Genomic DNA, 13,513 nt, shown 5'->3' with positions numbered 1-13,513 from the left:
CCACTCCCTCCTGGCGATCTTACTCCTCCCAGGGCAGATCCTCCAGGTCCAGAGCTGGATGGTCCACATCGGCATGACTATCAACAAAGTTCCGAGGCGCATTCCCAAGTGGGCGGCCGACTCCTTTTCTTCAGAGACGTCTGGCTTGCCTCAGTGGAAGACGCTTGGGTCAGGGAAGTTGAATCCTCAGGATACAAGATAGAGTTCGTTTCTCGGCCCTGGGATCGCTTCTTCGAGTCCCGACCTCCAAAAGACCCCGCCTTAGTTCCGGGCTTCTTTGCGTCCATCGCCTCTCTTCTCCGTTTCGGGGGTGATTGTGCCTGTTCCCAAATCAGAACGATTTACAGGGTTTTACTCAAACCTGTTTGTAGTGCCGAAAAAAGGCGGCGCGGTTCGGCCTATTCTGGACCTCAAACTACTGAACAAGAGGGTCCGCCTGCGACACTTCATGATGGAGTCCCTTCGTTCAGTAATCGCTTCCATGGAAGCGCAGGAATTCATGTGCTCAATAGACATTCAAGATGCCTATCTGCATGTCCCCATCTTTCACGGGCATCAGAAATTCCTGCGTTTCGCGATTCATCAGGACCACTACCAGTTTGTCGCCCTGCTGTTCGGTCTCACCACCGCACCCAGAGTGTTTACAAAGATTATGGCGGCGTTGATGGCCCTGTTGAGGATCAGAGGTCTCGTTCTCTTCCCGTACCTCGACGACATTCTAATCAAAGCTCCGTCTTTTCACCAGACTCTCCAAAGCCTTACCATTGTTCTCGACACCCTGTCCAGTTCCGGGTGGCTCGTAAACAAAGTCTTGCCTCGTTCCGACTCAACGTCTTGTGTTTCTAGGCTTATTGTTCGACACCCATCGATCGAGGGTCTTTCTTCCGAAAGAGAAGATGATCTCTCTGCGGCGAGACGTACAATCGCTGCAGAGCCCAATGCTTCCATCCTTCCGGTCAGCCATGAAAGTCTTGGGAAAGATGGTGGCGACGATCGAAGCGATTCCCTTTGCTCAATTTCACACGAGACCGCTTCAACAGGCCATCCTGTCTCGCTGCAACAGGTCCGTTCTCTCCCTGGATTGTCCAATCTGCCTCTCATTCCGGGTCAAACAGTCCCTCAATTGGTGGCTGACATCACCTCTCATTTCCCTGGGCTGGTCATTCCTTCCGATACACTGGCATATCCTGACAATGGACGCCAGCCTTCTCGGCTGGGGTGCAGTGTTTCGCAATCAGACTGTTCAGGGTCGGTGGTCGACTCAAGAGACAACTCTGCCGATCAATGTCCTTGAGATACGGGCGATTTATCTGTCTCTCATTCACTGGGAAAGGCTTCTCGGGGGTCTGCCGGTCTGGATTCAGACAGACAATGCCACAGCGGTGGCATATATCAACCACCAAGGGGGGACACGGAGCTCCTCTGCTCTAGCGGAAGTGTCCAAGATTCTCCACTGGGCAGAGGCATCAGTCCCAGCGATATCCGCAGTGCACATTCCCGGCATGGACAACTGGGCCGCCGATTTTCTCAGCCGCGAGGGTCTCGCGGCGGGAGAGTAGTCCTTACATTCGGACGTCTTCCATCAGCTTTGCCGTCGTTGGGGGACTCCGGACTTGGATCTGCTGGTGTCTCGCCTGAACAGGAAGGTCCCACAGTTCGTATCCAGGGCCCGAGATCCACTCGCAGTGGGCGCCGATGCTCTGACCATTCCCTGGTCTCAGTTCAAGCTCCCCTATCGGTTCCCTCCCTTTCCTCTTCTTCCCAAGCTGTTGAAGAAAATCAAGGCGGAAGGGGTACCAGTCATCCTCATCCCTCCGGATTGGCCAAGAAGTGCTTGGTTCATGGACATCGTCAACCTTCTCGCGGACGCCCCCTGGAAGCTTCCAGACAGAGCAGATCTGCTTTCTCAGGGTCCAATCTGCCACCCCAATTTTCTGCCGCTCTATTTAATGGTGTGGCTGTTGAGACCGTGGTTCTGAAACGGTCAGGTTTTTCGGATCGGGTTATTCACACCATGATCCGGGCTAGAAAGCCATCGTCTTCCAAAATTTATTATCGTACGTGGAAGGCCTATTTCATTTGGTGCAAGGCCAATGACGTTCCGCCCATGTCCTTTTCTCTCCCTTCTATCCTGGCATTCCTCCAGGCAGGCCTAGATGCGGGCCTTGCCCTCAGCTCCTTGAAGGGTCAAGTCTCTGCGCTTTCCATTCTTTTTCAGAAGACTTTCGCCTCCCGTCCGCAGGTTAAGACTTTTCTTCAGGGAGTGGCTCATGCGGCACCTCCGTACCACGCTCCCGTGGATCCATGGGATCTCAATCTGGTCCTGGAGGCTCTTTCAGGGGTCACCCTTTGAACCTCTCAGGGAAGTCTCCCTTTCCCTTCTCTCCTGGAAAGTAGCCTTTCTGGTGGCCATCACCTCCATCCGGCGCGTGTCGTCCCCCTTTCTTGGTGCTCCACCAGGATAAGGTGGTCCTGCGGCCCCCGCCTTCCTTCCTAAGGTGGTGTCCACTTTCCACCTAAATGAGGACATTGTTCTCCCGTCCTTTTATCCGGGTCCAATCCACCCTCTGGAGCGCTCCCTGAACAAGCTAGACCTGGTCAGGGCGATGAAGGTTTACTTGGCTAGGATGTCTCCCTTGCGGAAGACAGACTCTCTTTTCATCATTCCAGATGGTGCTCGGAAAGGTCAGCCAGCCTCCAAGGCTACCATTGCTCGATGGATCAGATCGACAATTTTGAAGCCTACCGGGTCAAGCATCAAGTGCCCCCTCCTGGAATTAGAGCTCATTCTACCCGGGCAGTGGGTGCCTCCTGGGCGGTGCGCCACAGAGCTTCCGCGCTGCAGCTTTGCAAAGTGGCAATCTGGTCTTCGATCCACACGTTTGCCAAATTTTACAAGGTCCCACACCTACGCTTCGGCGGACGCCAGCCTAGGCAGAATGATCCTGCAGGCGGCGGTGGTGAGTCCTCAGACCTAATGGAAGTTTGTTCTCCCTCCCCAGGGACTGCTTTGGGACGTCCCATGGTTTCGTGTCCCCCAATGAAGCGATAGAAAAAACAGGAGTTTTGGGTTGCTTACCGTAAAATCTGTTTCTCGAAGCCTTCATTGGGGGACACAGCACCCTCTCATGTTCTGCAACTCCTGTTCTTATGTTGTTTGTTGATTACGGTTGAGTTGTCTGTTCTGTTTTCATTCTGTTTTGTTACTTCTCCTACTGCTTTCTCACCAACTGAGGAAATTAGTGTCAGTCGGTGGGGTGTATACTGCGGAGGAGGAGCTAACCTTTTTCTGTACATAGTGTCAGCCTCCTAGTGGCAGCATTATACACCTATGGTTTCTGTGTCCCCCAATGAAGGCTTCGAGAAACAGATTTTACGGTAAGCAACCCAAAAATCCTGTTGTTTTTTTTCTTACCTATATCTATTTTGCATGCTCTTGAGCTACACGTTATATTATAAAAGAATGCCAACAGTCACGGCACACATGTAGTAAATGAATGAACATAAAATAGTACCAAGATATCTGCATGGAACAAATAATTATTTCATATTGTTAAAGTCATTACCTCCTGCAAGTTGCGGTGCCTGGCTCCGACACGTCTTTCAGCATACTGCCTTCCTCTGAGAATCCTTTTATAGGAGCATTCTTCTCCAAATCCTCCACACTTGCTGTGTGGCAGTGCACTCTTGCTACACATTCTGGTCTAGTGGGATGGTTGCGCCACTGGCCTGAACTGTGCATCCTCAGATTTGAAAGTAGAGGCTGCTTTGCTATTTAGTATTAGGAGAGTGCAGAGGCTCTGACGCCAGCTAGATCCAGTGATCTGTCCAGATTCAACGATTTGCAGGCATGAGCTTCTATCCTTTGAGACCAGCCACCACTGACCAACCGCAGAAATGGCTGGTAACCTAGACACTGAGCAGGAAACAATAGAATTAAAAGTCCCTCCATTCTTGAGATCAGAGAGGGTTTTTGATAACCAGTGCATTGCAAAGTTGCTTGTTTCTACACGCACTTTGCAATTTTAACAAATGATGCTGATGAGAATTGCCCCTGAATGCTAAGCTATTTTTATTGGTGGCGAGAGTGTTGGTTTTAAAAAATTGCCAAGAGTCTGTGGTTCTTGTTCTGTTTTAGAAACAAGTTTTTAATGCAAATTTCATCCGTGGAGTTTCCTAAATTCTGTAAATGAGGGGCAACCATGCCTTTAACATGTCCATTTGGTTTTTAACTTTGTGCTCTCTGCATTTCTGCAGAGATCTAAATATCAGGGATCTCATTGTCAATGGGCCACCTGTCTAAGAAAGTCTTCAGAAATTAGTAGACGGCCTTCAAAATAGGGCCACATAAGTACCTACAGAAGGTGCCACATTTCAGATACGTAGAACTCCTAATGTTTATTATTATTTGTTTATATAGCACCATTAATTCCATGGTGCTGTACATGAGACAGGGTTACATCAAAATACAAATATCACAGTAAAAAAAACTAACAATGACAGACTGGTACAGAGGGGAGAGGACCCTGCCCTTGCAGGCTTAAATTCTACAGAATTATGGGGAAGGAGACAGTAGGTCAGGGGTTGCAGTAGCTCTGATTGGTGTTGAGGTGGCCATTTGGTCATTACAGGTTGTAAGCTTTTTTTGAAGAGATGGGTTTTCAGGATCCGTTTGAAGGATCCAAATGTGGTAGGTAACCGGACGTGTTGGGGCACAGAATTCCAGAGGATGGGGGATATTCGGGAGAAATCTTGGAGGCGATTGGGTGAGGAGCGAATAAGCTTTGAGGAGAGAAGGAGGTCTTGGCAGGACCGGAGCTAATGTGAGGAAGATATTGAGAGATTAGTTCGGAAATATACAGACGAGAAAGGTTATGGATGGCTTTGTAGGTCAGTGTTAGTAGTTTAAACTGGATATGCTGGGAAATTGGGAGCCAGGGAAGGGATTTGCAAAGAGGGGAAGCGGGAGTGTAGCGAGGAGAGAGATTAATTAGTCGGGCAGCTGAGTTAAGGATGGACTGGAGGGGTGCAAGAGTGTTAAAAGGTAGGCCACAGAGGAGGATGCTGCAGTAGTTGAGGTGGGAGTTGATTAGGGCATGCACAAGCATTTTGGTAGAGTTAGGGTTGAGGAAAGGACAGATTCTGGAAATATTTTTGAATTGGAGGGAACAGGAGGTGGGAGGAGCTTGGATGCACTGTTTGAAGGATAGGGCAGAGTGATGGGTTACTCCGAGGCAGCGGATTACCGGGACAGGGGAAAGTGTGAATTAATTTGTGATAGATCAGGTAGGGAAGGTATGCGAGATGGAGGAAGGATAATTAGTTCAGATTTGTCCACATTGAGTTTGAGAAAGCAAGAGGAGAAGGAGGATATGGCTGATAGACACTCCGGGATTCTGGAGAGCAGAGAGGTGACGTCTGGGCCAGAGAGGTAGATCTGAGTGTCATCAGCATATAGATGGTACTGGAAGCCATAGGACTTTGAGTTGTCCCAGGCCAAGAGTAAAGATTGAGAAGAGAAGGGGTCCTAGAACAGAGCCTTGAGGGACACAACAGAGAGGGGGCGAGATGAAGAAGTAGTATGGGAGTAGGAAACACTAAATGTGCGGTTGTAAGGTATAAGGAGATCCAGGATAGGGCAAGGTCTTTGACGCCAAAAGAAGAGAGGATCTGTAGTTTTGCCCACCCTCAATGCTGCAGTCAATGAGGACCCCCCCCCAAACAATTTGACATGTAAGAACTGAAGATGAAAATATCGTTAATTACTCTAACTGGCTACTTTTCAATACACTAAGGCCTCTTTCACACTTCAGTTTTTTGCATCAGTCAAAATCCGCCAAAAGGACGGATGGCGGATCCGTTTTAGTACTGATGAGAACGGATGCCACCCGTCCGTTTTTTTTTGACGGATCCGCAAAATGAAGAATTTTAAAGGAGAGAGAGAATTTTTTTTTTTGTCCGGCACCCAGAGAGAATTTCGGGTTAAATGAGTGTGTGGAGGATCCGCCAGAGAAAAAAACGTTGCAAGCTCCGTTTTGAAATCTTTGAGGATGGTGACGGACAGCAACTCTTGGCGGATCCTCAAAAAAAACGGATGCAACGGACGGCAATCCGTCACAATCCGCCATTAATGGAAGTCAATGGGGGAAAAAAACAGATCCTCAAAAGAAAATTGAGGATCCGTTTTTTTCAAAACCTGGCGGATTGTGACTGATTCTAAAAAACTGAAGTGTGAAAGAGGCCTAAGACAAACTGTAGATTCTTTCCATAGGATGCTGGACTTTTTCTCCTTTAGCTTTAGTACTTGGCACTCTGAGCAACATTTAAAGAAACCATAATTAGAATAAAGCTGATTTTGTTGGATATTATATCTGTTCTTTTATAAACCTTTTTTGGAGAGTCCCTATACAAGTTTACCTATATTGAAAATGTATTTAAAGGCTCAACAACAACGGCATGAGCAAAATATGGCGGCACTGCGGCAGCAGGCGGAGCAGGAGGCTCAAGCAAGTATGAGGCAGCTAGAGGAGGCGCGACAGATCGCAGCAAAGGTAAAATGAGGAGTCGTGGGCTACAGTCAGTGGCAATATCGCTAAGGTGTCAATAATATTACCGTGCGTTATCTGGTGGCAGCTGACACTATGTATTTCTTTCTTTTGCCAGAGACAGGCAGAAATGCTTCAGCGCTTCCAAAAGACCATAGAGTCATGTGCCTCCCCAAATGACAACAGACTACAGGAGGTGAGCGGCATCCAGCTTATTGAGCATTAGCTAAAATTCTCCATGGTAAATCTGTTTCAAGTCAGTACTCTGATGTTAAAGGATCCTGGTTGTTTGTAGATTCCTGATTTAAGCGTAAAGTCACTGCACCCCTCCACTCCAATGCCCAACAGGGAAATGACTTGCACAATGCTGCATTTCTCCCTTTTATGTTTATATCGGCTACTGCTTTTGGGTACAGGCATTTGTGCTACATGATGTAGGAAAGATGAGTTACAGGAAAACAAAATGTGAACTTCCTCGGCCAGCATCCTTGAAGTCTCTTGTGATTACTAGGCCTCTGTGCTGTTGTGACCCACAAGATGGCAGCATTTGAGTGCCAGCCAAGGAAGATCAAACTGCTATATTCTGGCTGCCAAAAAGTACTGACGTGGACACCTAATCAGACTCTTAAAAAATCTTTTTGCTCAACTCGTTACTGATATATTGTGTGGGTATTTAGAAGCACATCTGAGATAATGTGCTTTTTTTTCTGGGCACGGGGTTAAGTATGTAACAGCTTGGAGTAGGACATCATAGATAACATTTCTGGAAGATTGTTAAATCATTGTCTTTTTTTCTTATCAGGAGTCGGAGCGTGGCTACTTATCGCCAGCCAACTCAGATCATGCGGTTACGTCTCCTTCAGACCAGCAAAAACGGCATCGTTCCCATGGGACCAGGTATTTAATAAGTTTACATTTTTCTTTTTTTTGCATTTATGCAGGTAACATAGCTAAAAGCATGTTAGAGATTTGTTTGTCACATGTAATATTTATTTTTCCTACAGGAAACGGGGGTCTCGTTCTGCCTCTCCATCTTCTTTACCACCTAGCAGTGTATCCAGCTTCAAAGAGCGATCCAACAGGTATGGTGTGATGAACTTGGGATGATGGGCAAATAATGTTTTGTGAACTCAGGTTAAGTTTTTGCCTGTTTTGATGATTTGCAGCAGCAGTAGTGAGCAAGACAGTCAGCTAGCCTCCTCTATTAAGGAAGAAACGACAAGTCACCGGACACTGGACGAGAGCATCTCAGAAGAACTGCCAACTCCTGAACCGAGTGCACCAAAAGGAGGCACGAGCATGTCCATCGATGAGAAAGGTTTGTTTGGTTTATAAGAGATTACTGGGGCTTGGTAATTAACCTTCTCTGATGCTTCGTCTTACGATCAGTTTTCTTCTTTGTCTCATTGTGGGACACAGATACTGTGGGTGTATACTTCTGCCACTAGGAGGCTGATACTAAGTTAAAAAAAGAGGTTAGCTCCTCCGTCGTATACACCCTCGCCCCTATTGCGGGCGGAACTCAGTTTTTTGCTTAGTGTCCTTTGGAGGCACACACGTCTGGATGTCTCCAGACTATTTTTTTTTTTTTTTTTTTCTCTTCCCATGAAGATGAGACAGGGGCGACGGATCCTATTGAAAGGGTCCGATCTCCCCAAACCATCAACGGGCGAGCACGCGTTGAGTATTGTCTCCGCGTATCCTTTCCCGCACCGTGGGACATATCTGGGTGTTTTTCCCCAGACTTCTATTTTACTTTTTTATTTTATGAAGATAAGACAGGGGCAGCGCATCCTATTGAAAGGATCCGATTTCTCCAAACCATCAACGGGCGAGCACGTGCGAGTGTACCTCCACGTATCCTCTCCTGCGACGTGGGACATAATGCCAGACTTAGCCCTGTCCACCCCTAGGTATTGAAACCATGGGCTTGCACAGAGGCACAAGTCTAGTCTGTGCAGCCCCCACTGCTCCACCAACGCTAGACGGCGGTGCTGCATGGTGGCGGACGGTCCCTCTCCTCGCCCCTGCAGGGGGGACGGAGCTAGGGTGCCTGCACCGTCCAGAAAATTACCCCATCCCCTCTACCTGGTGCGCTGGATCTGTAGCGGAGGTTATTGCAGGTATGGAGGACTGGGGAGGGCCCTGCGGCAGCGTTCCGGGAGCTCCATTGAGAAGGCTTCAGGCGGAAGGTTGTGCTCACCGGGTCCAGCATTTCCTTTCCTCCATCCTACCCCCCCCCAGGCAGGGGCCGCCAGCGCGGATGTCGTTCAATGGAGCGGCTCAGAGAAGGGCCGGCGGAATCGCCATGGTTGCGGGGCCACCAGCGGGCGGGCAGGGGTAGAAATTTAGCCCACGGCTTCAGCCGTGACTAGGCCGTGGGTGGAAGTCCTGCCCCGGCGTGATGTCATTTCCGGCGCCGCCCCCTTGGCTAGGGCGGACGTGAACAAATTGAGCCCCCGGTCTCATTACAGGGTAGGCCGCGACCGGGAGAGGACGTCTCGGCCTACTCAGGGGAGAAAGGAGAGCGCAGAGGCAGCGGCAGGAGCACATGGGGACACAGGATCAGGGTAAGTGCAACCCCGGAGCTGCGCTACGTGTGATAAAAGGGGGTTTGTTTCCTCCTCCTCCCTTCTCTCAACCCTCTTATAGAAAACAGAGGGGGTTATTGAGCCTGGCAGCAATATGACTGGAAAAGGGAAATCGCACACGTTCCTTTATGCTGCATGCATTTCCTGTGGGGCCAGTTTTTCCACGAGCGCAGAGTTAAAAATTATGTGAAACCTGTGACTCCGAATGCGCCCAGGAGCCCTCCTCTGCGACCGAACCCACAGTGCTGGTGTGGGCAGACCGCAGAGGACGAGGCTCGGGATTCCCGCTGTGCAGCGCCCGGAACCCGACACCTAACAGAACCTCAGTGTCCGTCCTCCACTGCGACCGCGACCAATGTGCCAAGCCCCCCAGAGTGGGCCCTATCACTGTCTCAGTTCATGCAATTGAGTCCCTTCAGGCCTCAGGTGGGGGCAGGGACAGTGGCTCGCTGGCCTTAGAGGGGACCTCCACCTCACAAGAGCCTCCGGCCTGCAGGGGCCGCTCACACTCCAGGCAGACCCGAGGGAAACGAATCCACACGGTGTCGCCCAGTCCATCCGGTGCCTTGGCATCCATAAGTTCTGCTTCTCGCCCCCCGTCACCAGTGGTTGATAGCGAGCAGACCTCAGATTGCGACTCAGACAAGCCCCTTGACCTGGATACTCCAGCGTCACTCGAAACAGGGTATCCGTTTGCTCCGAACCTCCATAAAAAATGGATGGAATCCCCGATGGTGGATCCTCCGGTTTCGCGCCTAGCCACTAAGACCCTGCTATCCGTCCCTAGTGTTTCCTCAATTAAGGATCCCACGGATCACCTTATAGAGAACTTAGCTTGCTCAGTATATAAGACGTCAGGGTCAGCGCTGACTCCCTCATTCACAGCAACTTGGGTAGCCAAGGCTATGATATCATGGTCAGAAAAATTAAACAAGGTCGCGCAGGAGCAGGATCTACCTGCAGAGATTTCGGAAGTCGCAGGTCAGATGGTGATGGCCGGAGACTGTGTAATCAATGCGTCTTTGGATGCGGACAATTGCTCGGCACTTGCTGCCCCTAATGCATCAGAAGAGCCCTATGGTGAAGGACATGGCGAGCCGATTCTACTTCTAAGAAGTCCTTGATTTCCCTGCCTTATCAGTGCGGCCACCTATTTGGGAAGAAGTTGGATCAACTTATCTCCGTCTCCACAGGAGGGAAGAGCGGGTTTTCTCCCTCAACAAAAGGTCAAAACGCTTTTTCGTCACCCGTTTTCAGGCACGTTTCGGGCCTTTTCGCAACCCCGGGTGGACTACAGCGGCCAATTCCACCGCCTCAGGCCGCCCCAACCACGATAGGGAGCGGCAGGTCTCATATAGAGCCAACCCATTGTGGAAAATGCATACTCAGCAGCCCAGATCAAGGGGATCCAGATCCCAAAGATCGTCGCCCAAATGACTCGAGGCCTTTGCCAGACGACATCGGCAAGGTGGGCGGCTGCCTACTCTGGTTTCACCACGTCGGGGTCAATGTCGCCCATGAGGTATGGGGAAAGGAATTGGTGGCCTCAGGTTACAAGATAGGATTTGTCAGATATCCTCCAAGACGGTTTTTTCTTTCCCGGATTCCCAGGGTGGATACCCAGGCAAGGGCTCTATTGGGAGCCATCAAATCGCTCCAGCACAACGGAGTTATTGTTCCAGTGCCGGAACACGAAAGAGCTCAGGGGTTCTATTCTAACCTTTTTTGCGGTTCCCAAAAAGGATGGGTCGGTCAGGCCTGTTTTGGACCTGAAGCTTCTGAACAAATTCATCAGGATCAGACATTTCCGGATGGAGTCTCTCCGTGCAGTCATATCGGCCATGGAGCAGGGAGAATACTTGGCCTCAATAGATATCCAGGACGCATATCTGCATATTCCCATTTTTTCTCCTCAGCAGAGGTTTCTACGCTTCACCATCGGCGATCAACATTTCGTAGCGCTACCCTTCGGGCTAGCCACGGTTCCCAGAGTGTTCACAAAGGTTATGGCAGTTGTCATGGCCACACTGCATTCTTGAGGCATAGTCGTCTTGCCTTACCTGGACGACCTCTTGGTCAAGGGCTCGTCAATACGGGCATACGAGGAAAAGCTCAACATCACACTAGATACTCGTGCCCGCTTAGGATGGTTAGCAATGCAAAGAAGTCATCCCTTGTGCCAGCTCAGAGGATCTCCTTCCTAGGAATGATCTTCGACACTTGCCGACGGTTGGTAATTCTCCCTCAGGGAAAGGCGCTAGCTCTCCGGCAGGGAGTTCGGACACTTCGCCAACCAGTCCCTCATACCATCCGATCCAGGATGAGTATTCTAGGGAAGTGGTGGCAGCAATGGAAGCGATACCTGTCGCCCAGTTCCACCTTCGCCCCCTGCAGCACGCCCTCTTGTCAGCCTGGGACAAGAATCCTTTCACGCTCGATCTGCAGTGCCGACTGTCCTCTAAAGTCAGGCAGTCGCTCGGATGGTGGCTAGGCAGTTCCTCTCTGGCCCAGGGGAACCTTTCCCCCCCAGATCATTGGTTGGTAATGAAAACCGACACCAGTCTCCTCGGTGGGGGAGCGGTGTTTCGCCACCACACAACCCAGGAACGGTGGTCGCCACAGGAGGCACGCCTCCCGATCAACTTATTGGGGATACGAGCTATTCGGCTGGCTCTGCAGAAGTCTCATCACTTTCTAGCAGGCCGCCCCGTCCGGATTCAATCGGACAACGCCACGGCGGTGGCTTACATAAATCATCAAGGGGGCACCCGCAGCAGAGCAACCATGCGCAAGGTGTGTTCGTTCTTCAGTGGGCCGAAGCAAACCACACGGTGATTTCGGCTGTCCACATTCCGGGGCGTAGAAAATTGGGCGGCAGACTTTCTCAGCCGGCAGGGTCTTGCATTCCGAGAGTGGTCTCTACATCCCGAAGTTTTTCAGCAGATTTGTCAACTGTGGGGAGTGCCAGATGTGGACCTGATGGCTTCCAGAGTGAATGCTATGGTGCCCGCATATGTCGCTCAGGCCAGGGACACGCAGGCATTCGCGGTGGACTCGTTGGTTCTGCCAAGGAACCAGTTTCGCCTCCCATATCTATTTCCCCCACTGCCACTACTTCCGAGAGTCATCAAAAAGATCAAGACGGAAGGGGTGCCGGCGATTCTACTGGCCCCAGACTGGCCCCGTCGAGCGTGGGACGCAGATCTAATGCAGCTGCTCACCGACGTTCCTTGGCGCCTGCCAGAGCGCCCAGATCTACTGTCTCAAGGGCTGATTTGCCACCGAACTCAGGGACCCTGTGTTTGACGGCATAGCCGTTGAATCTTGGATTCTAACCTAGGCAGGGTTCGGTATTGAGGTGGTCGCTCAATGATTAGCGCCCGGAAACCTGCTTCAGCACGAATTTACCACCACACCTGGAAGGTGTTCTTTGCTTGGTATCAAGGCCATGGTGTTTCTCCGCTGAGATTCTCGATCCCCCAACATCTTGGCTTTTCTCCAGTCGGGCTTAGAGAGCCCGGATAGCTCAGTCAATAGAGCATTAGACTTGGGCTTTGCCCCAAGTTCCCTCAGGAGACAGATATCGGCCTTATCCGTCCTGTTCCAGCGCAGAATTGCTACCAATTTGCAGGTGAAGACTTTTTCATTCAGGGAGTCTCCCACTTGGTACCTCCCTATAAGGCGCCTATGGACGCCTGGGACCTTAACATGGTCCTAAGTGTTCTGCAGGAAGCTCCATTTGAACCGCTTCAGGATATCTCTTTGAGGTACCTTTCCTGGAAAGTGGTGTTCCTAGAGGCCATCACTTCCATCAGGCGGGCTTCAGAGCTGGCGGCCCTATCCTGTCGAGCTCCGTTCCTCACTTTCCATAAGGATAAGGTGGTGCTCAGACCAGCCCCTCCCTTTCTGCCGAAAGTCGTGTCCTCTTGTCACAATAATAAAGATGTTATTTTGCCTTCATTTTGTCCAGCACCGGTGCACTGTGTGGAAAAGGCTCTTCACACGTTACACCTGGTAAGAGCCTTCCGGAGGTACGGGTCGCGGACGGCACCCTTTCGTCAGACAGACACACTGTTCGTGCTCCCCGAAGGGCGCAGGAAGGGACTCGCTGCCTCAAAATCGACCATAGCCAGATGGATTCGTTTGACTATTCAGGAGTCCTATCGCATTAGAGGCACACCGATTCCAGCAGGGATCAGAGCGCACTCTACCCGGGCAGTAGGCGCCTCTTGGGCGCTTCGGCTCCAGGCTTCGATGGAACAGGTTTGCAAGGCAGCAACATGGTCCAGCCTGCACACATTTGCCAAACATTATAATATCCATGCTCAGGCCTCGGCGGATGCGAGCCTGGGTAGAAGGATTCTCCAAGCAGTGGTG

The 13,513-nt window shown here is 50.7% G+C and overlaps 1 protein-coding gene across 4 annotated transcripts in view; it reads left to right on the top strand.

The window, feature by feature from the left end:
• Window positions 1-13,513, top strand: part of CEP350 (centrosomal protein 350) — a 132,188-nt gene that overhangs the window by 90,207 nt on the left and 28,468 nt on the right. For all 4 annotated transcript variants that reach the window (XM_073571357.1, XM_073571356.1, XM_073571355.1 and 1 more), the window contains exons 18-22: window positions 6,441-6,551; window positions 6,664-6,741; window positions 7,348-7,442; window positions 7,550-7,627; window positions 7,712-7,863. In XM_073571357.1, the coding sequence (XP_073427458.1) occupies window positions 6,441-6,551; window positions 6,664-6,741; window positions 7,348-7,442; window positions 7,550-7,627; window positions 7,712-7,863 (514 nt within the window). The remainder of the gene's footprint in view (window positions 1-6,440; window positions 6,552-6,663; window positions 6,742-7,347; window positions 7,443-7,549; window positions 7,628-7,711; window positions 7,864-13,513) is intronic.

The sequence above is a fragment of the Dendrobates tinctorius genome, unplaced genomic scaffold (assembly GCF_039654945.1).
Source record: "Dendrobates tinctorius isolate UK_male_01 unplaced genomic scaffold, ASM3965494v1 ptg000029l, whole genome shotgun sequence".
In the NCBI taxonomy this organism is placed as follows: domain Eukaryota; kingdom Metazoa; phylum Chordata; class Amphibia; order Anura; family Dendrobatidae; genus Dendrobates; species Dendrobates tinctorius.
The sequence above is the reverse complement of the archived record's forward strand: the minus strand, read 5'-3'. Positions and strand labels throughout refer to the sequence as shown.